This window comes from Rosa chinensis, chromosome 2 (genome assembly GCF_002994745.2).
Source record: "Rosa chinensis cultivar Old Blush chromosome 2, RchiOBHm-V2, whole genome shotgun sequence".
Taxonomy (NCBI): domain Eukaryota; kingdom Viridiplantae; phylum Streptophyta; class Magnoliopsida; order Rosales; family Rosaceae; genus Rosa; species Rosa chinensis.
In genome coordinates this window covers 38,216,556-38,236,354 of record NC_037089.1, presented here as the reverse complement: position 1 = coordinate 38,236,354, position 19,799 = coordinate 38,216,556, and the positions used below count along the sequence as shown (strand labels likewise).

Genomic DNA, 19,799 nt, shown 5'->3' with positions numbered 1-19,799 from the left:
ATAACTACTATCATGGGAGTTCCGATAACTTCCATAAACCGGTGCTAGCAACATGTTTCTAGAAAGTGAATTGAGGCAATGACTTAGGAAACAAGTCTGCCACATTGTCCTCATTTTCATCTTGAGGTGCTTTTGTTGTTGCTGATTATAAAAGAACTTGGGCGATATATGTTTGGTGTTGTAGCCATTAATGTAGTCTTGCTTCATTTGTTCAATGCAAGCAACATTATCCTTATAAATGATTGTATGGTGATTTGTGACAAACTTCAAACCACAATTGTTTCGGACATGCGTAATTATGGATCTAATCCATATACATTAACGAACTAATTCGTGAAGAGCAATAATCTTTGCATGGTTCGAAGATGTAGTGACAATGATCTGTTTTATAGACCTCCAAGATATGGCGGTCTTACCCATGGTGTACACGTAACCAGTTTGGGAATGACCTTTATGTGGGTTAGAGAGGTACCCAGCATCAGAAAAATCTTCCAAAACGCTAATGTAGTTTTGGGATGGGGATAGGGACGTAGGCGAGTGTTGGTGGCGTTCCTGATGTGTGATGGGTCCAAATTCATTATCTCTTTATAGGGATAGAAAAATCCCGTATCAATTGTACCACTCAAGTATCGAAAGATATCTTTAACATCAGTCCAATGGCATCGCGTTAGTGCATATCTATATCTAGCTAACAATTTCATTGTAGATGAGATGTCCGGTCTTGTGCATTGAGCTAGGTACAATAATGCGCCTATTGCACTCAAGTAGGGTACCTCTGCCTCTCACACATCTTCAATCTTCATCATCATATTTAAAATGAAATGGATCCCTTTTAGGATCAAGACTACCACTACTAGAATTTTGGCCTTAGACATCCTGACAATTACATCGGTGAGGAATACACGCGATGTAAAAAAATGTCATTAACATCGATTCCTCAAATACCGATTTCTATGCATATTACTGACATCGATTTTTACTGTTGACCGATGTCTACGATTTGATTCTGAAAATTAAAAAAAACGCGGAAAAGACCAAGTTAAAAAATTTCAACAGGGGGGAAACAAAATTTTCCTTTCCCTCACACTTAGGTCAGTTTTCCCACTCTCTCTGGCAGCCCATTTCATTCTCACTTTATCTCCGAAAGAACGGTGACCCATCTCTCTGGCTCTTCCCCGAAACCCTAGCCCTCTCCTCCTTCCTCTCTCCCTCTCTTTTCATAGCCACCACTGCCTCCCTCTCCTCCGCTCACTCCTGCTACTGTACGTCTCTCCTGCGCCATTGCCTCCGCAAGCAAGCTCTCTCTCTCTCTCTCTCTCTCTCTCATAGACACACACTTTCTCTCTCTAAAACCCTCTCCGTTTGGTTTTAATTTGGGTTATTCATGGTTTGATAAATTAAGTCCTGGATTTGGATGCAAATCCTTTCGGTGGGTATTTAGTTCCTTCTGATTTCTCCTAGTTGCCCAAAACCCCAATTCCTTCTTCTCAAATCCCAACGAAATCCCATCAATCCCCACAACTTATGCTTGTAAAACGGTGCCGTCTAGCTCCTCAAAGAAGAATCGTTCTCTATTCAGCCATTAGAGCTTCGAACGCAAGCGCTGCTGCCGAGTCTTCTTCTGCTTCTCCGGGACTCTACTCGGCCAAGCAATTTGAGCTCACAGTTCCCAACATTGACTTGGTTCTCGAGGACTTCTGCCCCTAGACCATCAATGATGGTGGAAACGTCGACATTGTGTCCGTCGAAGACGACGTCGTTTCTCTCAAGCTCCATGGTGGGATTTCATTTCTGTTTTGTTTTCCCAATTCTGAGTTTTGGGTTCTGTTAATTCCAAATCATACATGTAATTTGATTATGAAATAAAGTTAATGTTTTAGTTTTAGTTTGTGGTAATGAGAATCTGTAATTTAAAGGAATTGACCTGAAATGTTGAAACAGGGGCCTGTGGAAGCTGTCCTAGCTCAACAACCACCATGAAAATGGGGATTGAACGAGTGCTTAAAGAAAAGTTTGCAGATGCACTCAAGGATATTCAACAAGTCTTTGATGAAGAAAACAGAGAGACCACAGTTGAGGTGAGAGCTTTTGATTTCTCGACATGTTTATACATTGTTGATGGATTTTCGTGAGGAGTTTAAATTCATTAAGTATACCTATTCATTAAGTATCCCTTTTTTGAAAACGACAAAAGAATCTGTTCAGTAAAATGGTTTTAGGTTCTATGTGTTTGTTTTGTTTTTTTTGGATGCTATTACTGGTCATTCTCTTGCTATTGATGAATCTAGTATGACCGGAGAGAGCAAAATTGTGAGTGATATACCTTGGAGTAATTTAACTATCTGATTGTTAGATTCTTATAATTCTTAAGCGCCGTCTCTTTCAGGTTCTCAAGGGTCCAAATGCACCATTCTTAATGTCTGGTTGCAAAATAGCTGATGGAGTCGGTACCATGCTGGTAAAATTTTCATTTGGTGATCTAAGAGAATTAAGAACACTGGTTTTTCTTTTCAGACAATATTTATATATATATATATATTTTTTTTTTTGTGATTTGAGAAGAAAGGAACTTTATTAAGACAAGCTGAGATCTGGAGGATTTTGGAAAGTCAATATATTACGATTTGTAGACCCAAGGTCCACAAAAGTTAAGGAACTTAGAAGAACTATAAGATAAAACAACTCAGGCAAACTTAGAAGTTGTCTAATTTGTTTGAAAATATATAAACATCTATCTTTAAATAAGCATGCCTAATTTCTTCCTTTGACTTTGTTACAAGGGGCTCTGGAACATCCTTGCCTTTTATATCATTAAAGGTTGGATGAAGGGAAATGGATAGTTCAGAGTCTGCCAAATTTGTAGATCCATCTGTTTCTCTGCTACTCATTAAAGTATTGGGTTTTTATTTTTATTTTTATTTATTTTATTTTATTTTAATTTTATATTATAGTTAGCATAGAGGCACTGGGGAGCTTAGATCCAAAAGTCAAAAACATTGGTTTGCAAGTGTTTTTACTTTAATCCTATTAGACTCAGGACTTCAGATACTAACATTAGGATTTAGATGCAAGGGTGTAGATATACTCCGTATTCACAAAATTTGTCCCTTTGCTTGCTGCTACCATCAATTCGTTTGATTGCTACTATGAACATTTCTAAAATAGGACTAACTTTAGATTGTGGATTCTGATTCATTTTGATAACGAGTCATGTTTCTGGAATTTGTCATACAATGCTACAATAAGTCATGTTTTCTGGAATTTGTCCTAAGATGTGACAATGAGTTTCCTGTATCAAGTTTCTTTTATACCACCCGTTGATCAACATTTTGTCTATCTGTAGGTAACGAGTGTTGGAAGCAATACAGGATGGGGATTGTTGATGGCAAGTATCTCTGAGGATACCGGTGAAGAAGCTCCTTTACAGGTTCTTGCATATTATTTCGTAAATGTTGTTCTTTAATTTTGGAAAATCCCTTTAGAGCTGAAAGTTATCTATTTGTGGTCTGGGATAGGTGCACTTAAATGGACTTGCAACTTTTATAGGCATAATTGGATGCTTGTTAGGTTTGATGTTTTATGTTGGCCTCTTTGACAATTTTAGAATCATTCAGGTTACCATTCTAGTTGTTGCAGTGCCTGAATGCCTACCTTTGGTCATTACCTTGACGGAAGTAGCAGCTACCACTTTTTTCTTAGGTTGTAATAATACTGGCAGATAGTTTTCTCATAGCAGTATTGCTCTAATTTATCTCATCATCTTTTGCATTTGGACTTCAACTTGTAACAGGCTAGCATACTCAATGAAAAAAATTATAGGAGATATGGCATTGGCAAGTATCTTTTTTTTAGTATTTCCCCTTTGGCTAGTTTGCCAACATCATTTGTAATGTTTTCCTTCTGCAATTACTGCTAACAGCATTTGTGTGCAGGGGCATCACAAAGAACCTGTGGGTTGCAATCCTGCAACTGCTTCTTTATCAGCTTATTTCGCCTGATTTTGTCAACCCATTATCCAATCTTTTCTTAAGGCTTCCTTTTTCCCGAAGGTACGTTACTGCTGATTATCATTTGCTTACGGATAGAGGATTATGTGCTTTATGACTCTTCTCAGTGTTGGTTTGTTCTGATGGAGGAAGATGCATGCCTTGAATGGTTGCTTATGGCTTCTTGTTATTTTTGTAGTGAGGTTTTTGGATCAGTATAATAGGACTTAAAAGTGTAAAGGTTAGAAAAACTGATAGAATATCCCTAAAATGGTCTGACAGCTTGAGGGTATCTTTAAACAGCTTTTGGCAAACACTTATACTATTTTAAGTTTCATGCATTGTTCCGTGCAATAGAATGATTTTGTCTCAGAATATGGTCAGCGTAAAAGTATTATGTAGCCATGTTAATCAACTAGGAGTCTAGGATATAAAACAGGGTACAGACAAAGACCAATGGCCATGGGTTTCCGGTAGGTGTTAAGAATGGAGGTGTAGTTGTTTTAAGACCCTTGGCACAGCCAATCACAGAATTAACTAGTATAGTAGCATGGTATTTTATAGCTTTTGATCACTAGTGCTTCATCAGGAAAGAATAAAAGGTGATAGAGTTTGCCTGCTTAATGCGAAGAACGATTTTTACAACTGAATGAAGAATGCCTCTGTAGATGAAACACAATTCAGTTTCTGGGTTGGTTCTGATTTTGTTCTTTACCTATTGATTCTTGAAATCTGGCTTATACTTGGTCTTTTAGGAAAGTTGTTTTAGAATAGTATCTGTTGTGTTTTTTGGGTTTATTTGAGGTAGCTCAGAACTGGGGTTGTCCTACTGGTCCTGGATTATGTATATTTCTTTTCTACAGTTCCTAGTGGCCTACAGTTCTGCCCTTTTTTTGTTAATTCTAACCCCTTGTATTTCCGTTTTGCAGCTCTACCTTCTGACTCTTTTGTTCCTTTTTGTTTGCAGGTTACAGAGAGGGATTAAAAACAACTATTAAAGGGTGAGGGTTCGATTATTTCTTTTGGTTGTATGGCTTTGTATGGGTTGTTTTTGTATGGCAGCTTGTATGTGTTGTTTTATATATGATAAACTGTGGTAGTGACTGTAAAGCATGTTCTTTTGATGTTATGTATTAAATTTGAAATTTGAAATTGTTATGATTGAATCTGTGTCTTCAGAAAAATGCGGGGATGTTTATGCTTTGCTTTTCTATCTACTGGCGGTTGGAAGTGGCATTTTGATTGGTGGATTAGAGGCTTGAGAAGAGGAAGATATATGCATGTTTGGTAAGTGTAGGATTGGGAAAACTATTCCTCTTAATCAACAGCTTAGGATTATTCTTAATCATGTAATGCGATACATGAAGGACATTATAAATGATGACACGCTTTCATTTCCGACCAAGGTATATGCATTATAGTTTGATGGAAACTTTGGTTTAATTATAGTGGGCAGATTATGACTTATGTGGGCAGATTTTATAGTGGGCAGATTATGACTTATGTTATTGAATATATTCATAGTGGACAGCGAAGACTCGGAAAGTATACACCCAAGATGAACTTGACGAGGTCTGCATTGAAGTAGCTGACTATTTGTAGACTTTGCTATAGATGCTGACTCTACCAAAGTGATTTTGAGTAAGGCTAGCTAGATTTTGTAGAATCATTTTGAAGTAGAATGTTGTACAATTGCAGGTGAACTAAACTGCATATAGTTATTGCAATGGTCTATTTTGGGCTAGCCTTGATGTAGGTTGGAGTGTTTTTGTCTATTTTTGAAACTATTAATAATTCTGCTGTTCGACAGAAATTAATGCAATGCCCCATATTCAATTAATCCAGAATGTCATGTTGTTGAATGTGGATTACAAGCATTTTAGCAGCTATAATTAATTTCTTGGACATAATCTCATATAAAAGATATGATGCATATACACTTGTTTCAAATCAGTGTTAAACTACAAAAACGATGTCCAGAAAGAGATAATACATCAGTTTCGAAACTAAAATCGATGTCTCGTTTTTCATGGATAACGATGTATTGAGTAAGAAGCGATATTTAAAAAACTAATCGACGTCGATGTAAACTACAGGGAACGATGTCTGGAATCAATGTGGACATCGATTTACAATTTGGGAAACGATGTCTGGAATCAATGTGGACATCGATTTACAATTTTGGAAACGATGTCTGGAATCAATGCGGACATCGATTCACAATTTGGAAAACGATGTCTGGAATCAATGTGGATATCAATTCACAATTTGGGAAACGATGTCCACAATCAATGTAGACATCGATTTACAATTTGGGAAACGATGTCTAATAGTAAAATGGACATCGCTCCATAAAAGGAAACGATGTTTATTATAATAATGCACATCGTTTATTATATACTAAGGAATATAGATTGAATCTTAAATAGTAGGATATATGGAAAATATGTGTGAACCTCACAAACTGCAGGCAAAATGAAAATAATCTGATGTCTGATACCATAATAAACATCGTTTCTAATATGAGTAACGATGTTAAAATGAATATTTATGCTATTGGACCTATACTTCATTAAGCATTAAATGCCAAAATATGAAGGTTTAACAATATCTAAACACACTAATATGTTATCATAATAACTGTTTTACATCGGTTCCATAAGCTTATTCGATGTCTATTGTTGATCTGGACATCGGTTTTTGACCAATGTCTTTTTGTTCGTGATTTTTAACATCACCCACTAAGACATCGGATGGTTTTTTTTTTAACATCGGTTTTTGGCCGATGTAAAAGGCAAAAATTCTAGTGGTGTACGGACTATCATTGGTGTGCTTGAAGGCTTGACATTGTCAAAATGCCTAAGCATCCATCAACAAGGTGCTCAAGTTCCAAACCGAGACAAAATAATGTTCTCTCAAGATCTTTCATCTCAAACTCGGATTTCAAGTGTTTAGCGGTTTACCTTAACTCTTTAAGAGCTTCCAATGAAGTTCATATCACCAACATGAACCGTGATAGAATCTGAAACTTGTCATAAAAACGCGCAGGCATAGTTCATCATTGACATATCTCTTCTTTATCAAGTAGTCATTTAGTGAGCGTATCAACCTCATTGCAAACGCGCTCTGTGGTCTAGAGCCACTTGACTTGGATAAATGAAGTCCACTATGAACCTTCATGTATAATCCCATATCTAGATCCCCACAAAGATACATAGTGACCACATTTGTAAGCTGCATGTTTAGTTATTTGGAAACTACCAAACTGACAAAGTAGTGGAGTATAATGACATCCATTAAGGGAGAATATGTCTCCTCGTAGTTGATTCCAAGGTGTTTGTGAGAACCCTTGCGCCTCTAGGCGAGTCTACAATATCTTTTTCTCATCACACTTTGTAACGAAGACCCATTAGTCAACAGGTTTTATATTAGAATATGTTGGCATCACCAGCGGAAGAACCTTCATTTTCGTTAGAGAATCCAATTCAATCTAGATTGCATCTTTCTTTTTAGGCTAATTTTCTCTACGCTGGCATGCATCATTCATCAATAGAGTGTGGTTTGATATCATAGGACTAAACAAACTAATGCGCAATGAAATGCGCGAATACATCATTAATAATGATGAAGTTTTTATCCCATGTATCATGTATATTAGTGTAATTTTCAGATATATCTATATTCTCAAGAATAAGTTCTGACATTGAGGCGTCCCCTAATAATAATCATAGTCTAGAACATTCTCAGAAGATTGATTTTGAGTGTCGATGATTAAGGAATCGGGTTGTGCCCAAGTATCTTTGGAACCCACGTGCCTCCCACACATCCTAGCTGAGTATATGGCCTGTGACGCCAGAGTACCACTATCTATGGCATTGGTGCCATACCTACCTCTCTGTAGGGTGGCGCTACGTCCTCTCCTAGGGACGTCCATCCTTGCAGGCATGTTTGCAACTGATATGTGATCTCCTAAGACTCATCCTTGTGCGATGTGGCGGCGCAATTGGTACATAAATCGTGCACTCAAATATGCGTAAGTACAAGATACTAGTACCCAATCACTAGCTGTAACGCAGAGATAGAGTGAGTGGAGGTGGGTCGTGGACGAATTAGCATAGCTGCATGCGATATTGGTGTGCATTACCAATGTCCGTGCTACCATTGTAGTCATTTCTGCGAGACCCTTTGGGTGTGTACATGAGAATATGATGACCAATATCAGTCCCAATGATATGCAATAATCATCTAAAGTCTTCGATGTAAACTCTCCTGCATTGTCAATTTGAATTGACTGAATGAGATGATTCGGGTAGTGAGCCCATTGCCATATGATCTATGCTAGGACAATGGCATTGGCACGACACGTGACCAGCGTGTTTGCATGTCAACTAACATCGTGAAATATTTAAAAAAAAATCCCCAAGTTGGTTGAATTAGTCCACACGGTCTCGGTCTTAATTTCCCTAAGGAACATGCTTTGCAGAACAAGTGAGGGGTCTTAGAAGTTACCAAGGAGGATTTTGGTTGGGCGTGAGCGTTTGAAATGCTATAGGAAGCAAAGTTGGTGACTACAACATCACCAATGGCATCATCACCATGATGGACGCCATGGGAGGGGATGGCGGTCGTGCTAAGGATGGTTGCTGCAGTCTCACTTGGTCTAGGAATCAACTTTTGATTCTTGCTTCTTTTCGCTCGAAAGGATGGATGTTCATGTGAAGTCTTTAGTATACGGATCATCATGTCATGACTAGGATGATATAATCTGTTGTGCCAAAGCCAATATGTGTCTACATCCAAGAGATCTTCCTGCATAACTTTATTGGACTCAATAGCTCGAAAGTGGTGACATAAAGTCCACTAGAGAGACACATAAGTTTCTCTAAGATGCGCAATCTTTCGCAATCATTAGAGGTGTTGCAAAGGAACTCAGTTTCACGTATATATATATATATATATATATATATATATAGTCATTCACTCAGGAATGTCTACTAATACCAACTATTGTTTGCAGTTAAATAAATAACTCACAAAACGATAAAGGTAACTCCGTTCGTAAATGAACATTGTGAGATTACTCACCTTTGAATCCTGCTGCGTCTTCTATACAGAACAAAGCAGCGCAACCACAAAATATCCGTCTAAGAGTACTTAGTCAAGTACCTAATCACAGATCTCAACTTAGTAACAAATCACAAGAGATCTAAGTCCGAAACCCCCATTTTGAACTAAAATCCCTAAAAGTGACGCCATTTTTAGTAATTGATACTCAAAATGCTCCAACTGGTCTCTTAGATCATTCAAATCAGGCACATCATGAGGATAAAATTTCTCAGCCAAACAACATATTTTGTCAATGTCAAATGATTGAAAATCAAATCGAGGATCCAATGCAGAACTAAGAACCAAGAGTTCTCTTGTTTGCTCATTGAATCTACTGTTTAGTTCCATCAATTGAAGATCAATTATAGCATTGAATATTTCAACACGATAATAATGCTCAATAGTGACACAATTTTGTTGTTGAGAAAGACGACCCGTACCTACACAATTTTGAGTATTCAATGTCAATACAAATTCAACTACTTAAGTTTTGCTCTTCGATTACCTGAAGCATAAAACTCATCTATAACCGAATTTGAATAAATAGCATCAACAATTTCTCTCTCAATATGCACTGTCATTAAATCTGCAAGAAAATCATCACTCATCTTGCTTCTAAGTCGGTTCTTAATGAGCTTCATGGCTGAAAATGCTCTCTCTGTTGTAGCCGTAGAAACAGGAAGAGTCATCACTAGACGGACTAGTCTCTCAATCAACAAGAATGGTGTCCTTGTGTTAACAAATTCTTGACATAACTCAGAAATGGTGCATAAATCTTGAAATTCTGAAAGTTCAGAGAATTGATACTCAAAATGCTCCAACTGGTCTCTTAGATCATTCAAATCAGGCACATCATGAGGATAAAATTTCTCAGCCAAACAACATATTTTGTCAATGTCAAATGATTGAAAATCAAATCGAGGATCCAATGCAGAACTAAGAATCAAGAGTTCTCTTGTTTGCTCATTGAATCTACTGTTTAGTTCCATCAATTGAAGATCAATTATAGCATTGAATATTTCAACACGATAATAATGCTCAATAGTGACACAATTTTGTTGTTGAGAAAGACGACCCGTACCTTCCATATGGCGAGCACTAAAATCTGGAGCATCAATTGTATGAGCGTCACAAAATGATACAACACTAGCAAAGAAATCTACCCAACCATCTTCTCTCAACTTTTTAAGATGACCCTTCATACTAGAAACTAGATTCATAGCATTTATGATCTCTTGAGACTGTTCTTGCAGTGATTTACAAAGAGCATTTGTGATTTTCATAGTTTTGTCCAACAACAATAAGCAAAACGCAAAGTCAAATGATCTTAGAGCTTTAGAAGCACCTAAAGCCTCTCCATGTATTTTTCCATTGAGTCCATTATCTATCATGTTTTTCAAAACTGAACTAGTTGAGTTATACAATTTCATCAAGTTCTTGATAGAATAATACCTTGAACTCCACCTTGTAGCTCCAGCTCTTTGCAAATTGCATGTCTGATTAGCTCCCTTTCCAGTTTCAAGTTCCCCAGCAGCAATTTGTTCCATAGCTTCAACTTCTTGAATAGATTTGAACTCAGAAACACGCTTAGTAGATAAGTCAACAATATTAATGATACTAGTTAGCATTTGAAAGAATAAATAGACAACACCCACATCTTTAGCTGCAACATTTAAAGCTAGTTGTAAGCGATGAGCAAAACAATGTACATAGTATGCATATGGACACTTTTCCAAAAATAGTGCTTGCAACCCATTCCACTCACCACACATGTTGTTAGCACCATCGTATCCTTGACCACACAAATTTTCAACTTGAAGATTGTATTCAGTAAGAACATTGTCTATCTTACTCTTAAGAGTTGCAGCACAAGTATTGCTAACACTTACAACATGGAAGAATCATTCACGAACAAACCCATAAGAATCAACAAATCTGAAGATAATTGCCATTTGTTCCTTCTTTGATTCATCAAGTGCTTCATCAACAAGCAGACAAAACTTAGCCTCCCCAACCTCTTAACGAATTTTTCTTCTAACTCTATTGGCAAGAATACTTAGAATTTCTTTTTGAATCCTTGGTGAAGCATAAGTAGCATTTCGAAGGGCATTTTCTAAGGTGACTTTTGCAACTTCCTCATTCATTCTCCCAGAGGAATCCACCATCTCAACAAAATTTCCACAATTAGATAACTCAGGAGATTCATCATCACCTCTAAATGCAAGTGCATGCTTTGCTAACAATCTTACAGCCTCTATAGTAGCCTTGAGCCGCAACCGATTTTGCTGTATCAATTCTGGCGGTTGTGGATTCATGACTATCAATATGTCTACACACATGTTTTAAGCCCAACATATCTTGCATAAACTTGTGATGTGGGGAGCCGGTCTTCCCTACATGCTTTTTAAAGCAACATTGAACCCCACCGATCCTTCTCCAATTGTCAAACCCATAAGAAGTGAACAAAGAATGCCTCAAAGGATTGCTATAAAAAAGAAAGCATGGAAAACAAAATGCCTTATCATTCTCATCAGAGTACTCAAGCCAAGGATATTTTTCAAACCACTTCTCATTAAATCTGCGATCTTGATCTCCACAAAGATGCGTTGGATACTCTTCAAATTTTAGTTGATAAGGACCATAAAGTATATATTTTCTTTGAACTTCATCACGCTCATTAATAGGATATGACGAGATTGTATGGCGTTTTCCCGGATCACGTTCAATGTGATTAACATCAATTTCACGAGACTCATTAACTCGTATAGAACAAGAAGGTTGTTCCACAACCGAACTTGGAATATCACCCATAACAACATCATTTTTCAGAAAATATGAATTTACTTGCTTCTGAACTTTTCGTGGCTTAGGATTTTGAGGTTGATCTGTCATTAAAAACAAAACCTAGAAAAAAGAAAACATGAAAACAACCAATCTTAAGTTGCTGACCATGTATAAATTACAAACTTAAGTCAAACTCAAATATACAAGGACCACACCCGGGCACCCCACCAGGCCACCACATCCCTCCCCACCACACCCCTCCCCACCACAAGGGAAAACAAATTTAACTTACTCAAAAGCTAAAAACACCCCATCAAAAGTATAATCAACTCAACTCTCAAACAATCAACACAATAAAGAAATTGCCACTATCATGAGCAATTGGGTATTAATAATACAAATTCAATATCTTTTTCTAGAAATCAATAGATTTGATTGCTTACATCAAGAAATCTAGAAATACCCAAATTCTAACCTAAATTACATTCTAATTTCGTAAAAAAAATTCATTATAGAAGAGAAGTTAAAGTGTAATACCTGAATAAGGTTGAGAGATGAGAGCAGAGTATTGAGGAGAGGAGGTAGAGTGACTTGGTAGAGAGAGGTGAGAGTCTGAGCTTGAGAAATGTAGAACTGGGTAGTGGGGAGAGGTGAGGACGAGAGGACAGAGAAAGGGAGAAAAGGAGAGACTTGTCTGCTAGTTTCCTACCTACATTAATTATATATGTTGACTTTTTTTTTTAAGGGTTAATATGACTTGGTATACCTCCCCCCCCCACAAAACGTGCAGCCCACCCTTGTGTCCATGCCTGACCCCATCCCCTTTGTCGAAGTGATTGCCCATGCTAGCTCCTTCTGGTTCACCACCTCCATCTGCTTCGCATCAAAATCAGATTGCGAGAATTATTTATTTATTTATTTTTATTTTCATGTCCTATAAAAGGGGTTGTGGGAATCTAATTTTTCCAAAATAAACTACTATAACAAAACGGGAGGATTGCGAGAATTATTATTATTATTTTTTTTTTCAGGTCCTTTTGTTGTGGGAATCTAACTTTTCCAAACTAAACGACTATAACAAAACGGGAGGATATCTATTGAAGAAAGAAAACATTTGTTTGGAGAGATGCCAGGTATAATACCCGTTGCCGGCCCTGACTAAGTTGTAATTTATGATAACGGAAAGAAACCATGTTTTGTGAGCCACTTAAAGGTTAGAAATGTCATTTGGCACTGAATAATAGGAGCGCTGCCCTCTTAACTCAGACAACAGAGGCATCATAGAGTCCATAATTTCTTAAAGCATTGCAGTTAAGTTGGTCGCCGCTTGCCACCCCAGATAGGCAAACAGACCCATCAACCATGGCCGCAATGCTTCAGCTGAGTCCTCTGGTCTCAGCCACCCCAAGTTTCATAGCTCCCACTAACCAAAACGAACCCAAAGCCATAGCCAAGGACACTTCCCCAACTGGGTCACTAAGAAACTGCAAAACCATAAACCAAGTGAAGCAACTTCACTGTCACATCACTAAGACAGGCTTCAGTCACACACCCTCTAATGTCACCAAGCTAATTAGCGCATGCGCCGAGATGGGCACCTTCGAAAGCTTAGATTATGCCCGGAAAGCCTTTAACTTGTTTCTTGAAGAAGAAGAAACTAAGGGTGTATTGTTCATGTATAATTCTCTCATAAGGGGTTACTCTAGTGCTGGGCTTTGTGACGAGGCTATTGGGCTTTATGTTCAGATGGTGCTTCAGGGTGTTTTGCCGGATAAGTTCACATTTCCGTTTGCGCTGAGCGCGTGCTCAAAGATTGTGGCTTTCTGTGAAGGTGTTCAGCTGCACGGGTCGCTTGTGAAGACGGGTTTGGAGGAAGATGTGTTTATTGGGAATTCTTTGATTCATTTCTATGCAGAATGTGGGCACTTGGATTATGCGCAGAAGGTGTTTGATGAAATGCTTGAGAGAAACATCGTGTCGTGGACTAGTTTGATTTGTGGCTATGGTAGGAGGAATATGCCAAAGCAGGCTGTTTCTTTGTTTTTCGAGATGGTGGCAGCCGGTGTTAAGCCCAATTCGGTGACTATGGTGTGTGTCATTTCTGCTTGTGCAAAGTTGAAGGATGTTGCGTTGAGTGAGAGAGTGTGCGCTTACATTGGGGAGTCTGGACTCAAGACTAATATGCTTATGGTGAATTCACTTGTTGATATGTATATGAAATGTGGAGCTACTGATGCCGCAAAGTGGCTTTTTGATGAATGTGTGGATAAAAACTTGGTTCTTTACAACACGATTTTGTCAAATTATGTGCGCCAGGGACTGGCTAGTGAAGCAGTTTCTGTCGTGGGTGAAATGCTACAACAGGGCCTAAGACCCGACAAGGTTACCATGTTAGCTGCAATTTCAGCTTGCGCACAGCTAAGTGATTCTCTCTCAGGTAAGTGTTGCCATGGTTATGTTCTAAGGAATGGACTAGAAGGTTGGGATACCATTTGTAATGCCATGATTGACATGTACATGAAGTGCGGCGAACAAGAGATGGCCTGCATAATTTTTGACAATATGTCAAATAAGACTGTAGTATCATGGAACTCTTTGATTTCTGGTTTCATAAGAAGTGGCGATGTGAAGTCAGCTTGGGAAATTTTCAATGAGATGCCTAAGAGTGATCTCGTCTCTTGGAACACTATGATTGGTGCTCTGGTCCAAGAGAGCAAGTTTGAGGAAGCAATTGAACTTTTCCGGGAGATGCAGACCGAGGGAATAAAAGGAGATAGGGTGACCATGGTGGAGGTTGCATCTGCCTGCGGATATTTAGGAGCTCTTGATCTTGCAAAGTGGACTCATGCTTATATTGAAAAAAGCGAAATCAAATGTGATACGCGGCTTGGGACAGCCTTAGTTGACATGTTTGCTAAATGTGGTGATCCTCAAAGTGCAATGAAAGTGTTCAATACAATGGCCGGGAGAGATGTTTCTGCTTGGACTGCAGCCATCAGAGCAATGGCCATGGAGGGGAATGGGAAACGAGCTCTAGAACTTTTTGATGACATGCTTAAGCAAGGGGTGAAACCAGATGAAGTAGTCTTTGTGGCGGTACTAACAGCGTGCAGCCATGTTGGTCTTTTGGAACAAGGGCGGAACATTTTTATGTCAATGCAGTTGGTCCATGGCATTTCCCCTCATATCGTTCATTACGGTTGCATGGTCGATCTACTAGGCCGAGCCGGGCTCTTGGAAGAAGCTGTTGATCTGATAAAGTGCATGCCAATGGAACCCAATGATGTCATTTGGGGCACTCTCTTGGCTGCTTGTCGAACCCACAAAAACGTCGAAATGGCAACATATGCAGCTGAACAGATATCAAAGTTGACCACTCAGAGGACAGGTATTCATGTGCTTCTCTCAAACATATATGCATCGGCTGGGAAATGGGCAGACGTTGCAAAAGTGAGGCTACAATTGAAAGAGAGAGGGATTCAGAAGGTACCCGGATCCAGTTCCATTGAAGTTAATGGAGTGATTCATGAGTTTACCTCCGGTGGTGATACTGATACACACACAGAGAGGAGCCATATTGCGTTGATGTTGCAAGAAATAAACAGCAGACTCAGAGATGCTGGTTACATTCCTGATCTCGACAATGTCCTGGTTGATGTTGATGAGAAGGAGAAAGAGTACTTGCTCAGTCGACATAGTGAGAAAGTGGCCATAGCTTTTGGGCTTATAGGTACGGGGCAAGGAGTGCCAATTCGCGTGGTGAAGAATCTGAGAATGTGTTCTGATTGTCACTCTTTTGCCAAATTAGTATCAAGAATATATGACAGGGAAATTATTGTTCGAGATAACAACAGGTTCCATTTCTTTAGTCAGGGCCTGTGCTCTTGCAGTGATTACTGGTAATAGAATTATGATTTGAAGAGAACTCTCCCCCAATTAGTGTTCACTCCCATTATCTATTGCTTTTGATCTGCACTGCCATGATCATATTGTGTTAATTACACAATCCAATTATACCTCTATTATCATTGAGCCATACTGCAGGGGCAATATGCACAACCCATTATCTTCCATTGCCCTTGTCCAAACTCATCGACTACTCGGCTGAGAAAACAAGCGTTGTATATCAGACCAATGAAGCCCTTGAGCGTGAAGCTCGAATCACAGGGGTTCACCTAGTATGCCAACAGAATTGATATGACCAACCGTACTCTTCCACTTCAGAGTTCCGACAAGAATGCCATCCATTCATATGTATTCTTTCAGAGACAGAGAGGTTTGTAGCTGAGACTTGAAAACAATCTTTAGACTTTAAGCTAAAAAGTGCAAGAGCTATTCAAAATTCCAATATTTTTCAGGATTGGTTTTCCTCTTCTTTTTTTTTCCTCAGATTCTGCAGCCATATTGTTTTGTGACTGCCTTATAGTGCAGCTTGCATTGGGGGAGGTTTTTGAGGCTGGTTTTGTTTTGGATTGCTCATTTTGGTCCAAAAGCTTTCTGATCAGCAAACTACTCAGATAGAGCTGGCAACATCAGCTCATTCAGTGGATTTACTCTGAAAATGGGTGCGAACGTCCTCAGCTGGATTATGGTTTTGATTCTTTCTGGGTTTTATTTTTTGTTTTTGTTCACTGATGTCGTCAATTAGGAAGACATTTGAGACCTGGATTTATATATGCTCAAGTTGTACCTTCAAAAACTTTCATTTACAATCTTCAGTTCTCTGGAACATAAGTTTAGTTGATTTGTTATCTAGTTAATAAATTTGATTATGATTCATTTAATTTTTTAGGAAATACACATTCCTTCTGCACCCTGGAAGTTAGTTCTTTAAACTGATAACTATCAGACAAAGTATGTATAAGAAGTGAATTCAATTGAAGCATGTGATAGTTCTTCATTTAAAAGCATACTTTGTCTGATAGTTTCAGTTTAAGAAGTGAAAGCAACTTATATGCAAAGCATACTTTCATATACACTGATACTTTGCATACTGATAGTTGCTTATATGCACCCTGGAAGTTAGCTCCTTTCAGTTTAAATTATAAGTTATGAGTTACTTTGCAAACTGATACTTATAAGTCACTCTATTTTTTCAGGAAATACACATTCCTTCTGCACCCTGGAAGTTCGATCCTGTCAGTTCAATTTATATGCAAAGCATACTTTCAGTTTAAGAAGTGAATTCAATTAAAGGGCAACGGTATCGTCTGAGCTCGGATGTGGCTTGGCTTTTGCGCAGAAGTAAGGACAAAACGGTGACGTTTGTGCTTTATGGAGATGGTGATGCAAATCAGGGACAGCTGTTTGAGGTGCTTAATATCTCTGCGGCTTTGGGATTTGCCTGCGATTTGGGTCTGTGAGAATAAACACTGTAAGTAATCAATTAGCTTGGTTTTGTAATTTCAGATGCATTACTTTTGGAAATGATATACGATTTTATTTACTTATTCCAATTGCTTTAAAGTTTAAACATGGCAAAATGGAAATGATATACGATTTTATTTACTTATTCCAATTGCTTTTATTTGAATAAGGAGATGAAGAACTCGGTGTCGGATTGCAGTTTTTACATTAACAGTGAAGAAGAAGATGATGAGAAGGACAAGAAAAGCATAGAAGATGGGAATGATTCTGATTCATCGCGCCATTTCACTGACTTTATTTGGGCTCACATCTACGAAAGCTTCTCAACAGGTTCTGCTCTCTTTGTTTTTCATTGGAAATAGGTTTCTAGGTTTTGCTTGAAATGAAATGTACCTTTGGTTGCATTACCACAGGTTTTACCTGGTAATGTTTATGGGACAGGGGCGTGGAGGTCAAAGAATTGTAATTTTGCTGGGTTTTGCTTGAAATGAAATTACCTACCTTAATTAGGGGTTTGTGATTAGTGGGTTTTGTTTTGTCTGTGTTTGTATGCAAATGCATTACTGTTTCATACATGGGAGAAAAGCAATTTGTGAAAGAGGTTTCAACAATATGTTTCGCTAAGCTTAGACTATTCTGTAGCCGTTTTTAAATTTTAAGTCAGATTAATGAGTTTGGGTTTTAGCATCAAATGCATAGACTTAGGAGAACGTGGATAACTGTGAGGGATTTTAGATTCTATGATGTGATTCCGTTAAGCTTTAGACCATAGTTTAGATTTTATAGGTTTATCAGTTTATGCTTTTTACTGTGTGGGTTATTGTCTTGACACCAATAACTACTTTTTGGCAGAAAAGAGAAGAAGAAATACCTGTGCTGTCTGTGTGGAGACAGTTAAATGGGTCGCATATGGGCCCTGTGGCTATCGAGAGGTCTGCTCTACCTGCATTTTTGCCTCTGTTTCATCTATGGATCTGCCTGCGCAAGAGTAAATCTAAGATCATCTTTGTCACCAAGGTTAGGCATCAGTTGTAATCTAAGGCTTGCCATGCAACTCAATTTGTGTCCAAGCATGGAACTATCTACTACAAGACAAGCAATACATTCAGGAGCCGGCAGTTGTGGAGAAATGCAGCGAGGTGTCAAAGCAATTCTAACATTCTTTTTATTGAAGTGCTTCAGGAGTAAGACTTGAAATAAAACTTTGGCATTGGTATTCTTCTTACTCAAAATTCAGTTAAAGTATCTTTTGTTGTTGGGTAATATAATGGCTTGGATGCTCTTAGCAATTATTCTTAGTAAACATCTGTTAGAAGAAAATGTTTTTTTTTTTCCCAACCTGCGAGATTTTGATAAATCAGCCTTATATCAATTTGTTTTCGGAGCTATAGTTTTGGTGATTGACTTGCAACGCAGGAACATAATGAGAAGCTTGGTAGGAAGTTGAACAGATTGCTCAACCATTAGATCTCCAGCTCGAAAAAATGAATGTAGGTCTGAATAAGTTGAAGAAGATGGAAGAAGAGTCGGCAGAAGTATTTCTACACCATGGCTTCATAAGGGCAGCAAGAGAAGCCATGAAGTTATGGAAATAGCTAGCTGACAAGTTTTGTCTTGACTTTCATGGATTTCTCCTCTCTTTCCCTCTTCTTTCTCTATCTTATGTCTTGCTTATGGTGTTGTTTGATGTGTATTGATATAGATTTGTGAGTGACCTCTCATGGTTTTAGGGTTTTGAAACCCAAGTTTAGTTTTGTATGGTTTTGATGAGGAATTAATAAAATTGATGATTTTTCATATAATTGTGTGTGACCTCTCATGATTTCCTCTCAATCTATGTTAGGTGTGTTGGAATTGCAATATTGAATTGTGAATTTATATTTTAATTTATTGCGGCACGAGTATGGTGAAATTTGTCCATTGTAAATCTCTATTTTCATTTGCGTTTCTTTAGATTGTGGTTCTCTAATCACTCAATTTTGACTATTTTAGTCTTTATTGTCGGAATAATATTCGGAATTGTTGGGTAGGGTAATTATTATCACAAGTATTTTTTTCGACCTTATTATTTGTGGCAATGGTTGTGGTTGTTAGAGTGTGTTACAATCGATTGTCAAAATGTAAAACATTTAGTTTTGAGCACTTATGGGCCTAACAAAGCATGAGATTTAAGACTAGTATAGGGTAGGGTAGCCAAAACCTAAGTATTCTCTCTCTTCTTCTTCTTTTTGCTTAGGGTCTGACTACTATTTTATGACTAACGATTTAGCTTTCTTTTCAACCTTTTAATACTAAATGGAAATCCGACAAAATATATGAAGCATCTTTTGAATTAATCATAATCATTCCATATGATTTTTGACTTGGATGGAGTACCTTGGATTTTATGGTGACCCTTGATGCAATGCAACCCATCATTCTATCTATCTTATTCTTTTGTCATAGTTTGTTAGTTTATTTATAAATTGAAAATTCGAAAACATTGTGACATTCCCACTACCATTCATTTGTAAATCTATGTTGTTGTGAGAATTACAACCTTTTTTGTGTGTTTTG

The 19,799-nt window shown here is 38.0% G+C and overlaps 4 protein-coding genes across 15 annotated transcripts; 2 read left to right on the top strand and 2 right to left on the bottom strand.

Annotated features, from left to right (window-relative positions):
* Positions 1-1,945: 1,945 nt before the first annotated feature.
* Positions 1,946-5,809, top strand: LOC112189248 (putative calcium-transporting ATPase 7, plasma membrane-type). 4 transcript variants are annotated; one of them, XM_040515464.1, is made up of 6 exons: positions 1,946-2,078; positions 2,387-2,458; positions 3,344-3,427; positions 3,791-3,833; positions 3,933-4,049; positions 4,954-4,987. In XM_040515464.1, the coding sequence occupies exons 1-5, from the start codon at positions 1,977-1,979 to the stop codon at positions 4,028-4,030; spliced, it is 399 nt and encodes a 132-aa protein (XP_040371398.1). In that variant the 5' UTR covers positions 1,946-1,976; the 3' UTR covers positions 4,031-4,049; positions 4,954-4,987. The 4 variants fall into 4 exon arrangements, 2 of the variants coding, with proteins under 2 accessions (XP_040371398.1, XP_040371399.1); XR_005807368.1 differs by lacking the exon at positions 3,791-3,833; XM_040515465.1 differs by lacking the exon at positions 2,387-2,458.
* A 3,361-nt stretch (positions 5,810-9,170) lies between these two features.
* On the bottom strand, positions 9,171-10,864 carry LOC112184264 (zinc finger protein 862-like). The gene is made up of 2 exons (XM_024322531.1): positions 9,598-10,864; positions 9,171-9,532 (listed from the first exon to the last, which is right to left on the bottom strand). Exons 1-2 carry the CDS (start codon positions 10,862-10,864, stop codon positions 9,171-9,173), a joined length of 1,629 nt encoding a protein of 542 aa, XP_024178299.1.
* A 427-nt stretch (positions 10,865-11,291) lies between these two features.
* Positions 11,292-12,461, bottom strand: LOC121051916. The gene is made up of 2 exons (XM_040515531.1): positions 12,414-12,461; positions 11,292-11,996 (listed from the first exon to the last, which is right to left on the bottom strand). The coding sequence occupies exon 2, from the start codon at positions 11,982-11,984 to the stop codon at positions 11,307-11,309; it is 678 nt and encodes a 225-aa protein (XP_040371465.1). The 5' UTR covers positions 11,985-11,996; positions 12,414-12,461; the 3' UTR covers positions 11,292-11,306.
* Positions 12,462-12,897: 436 nt separating this feature from the next.
* LOC112184317 (pentatricopeptide repeat-containing protein At3g22690) lies at positions 12,898-19,022 on the top strand. Of its 9 annotated transcripts, none has more exons than XM_040515103.1 (5): positions 12,898-16,152; positions 16,267-16,441; positions 16,976-17,250; positions 17,414-17,573; positions 18,096-19,022. In XM_040515103.1, the coding sequence occupies exon 1, from the start codon at positions 13,239-13,241 to the stop codon at positions 15,777-15,779; it is 2,541 nt and encodes an 846-aa protein (XP_040371037.1). In that variant the 5' UTR covers positions 12,898-13,238; the 3' UTR covers positions 15,780-16,152; positions 16,267-16,441; positions 16,976-17,250; positions 17,414-17,573; positions 18,096-19,022. The 9 variants fall into 9 exon arrangements, with proteins under 9 accessions (XP_040371037.1, XP_040371038.1, XP_040371036.1 ...); XM_040515104.1 differs by having other exon boundaries at positions 16,669-17,250; XM_040515102.1 differs by having other exon boundaries at positions 16,267-16,467.
* The last annotated feature ends 777 nt before the right edge of the window (positions 19,023-19,799 follow it).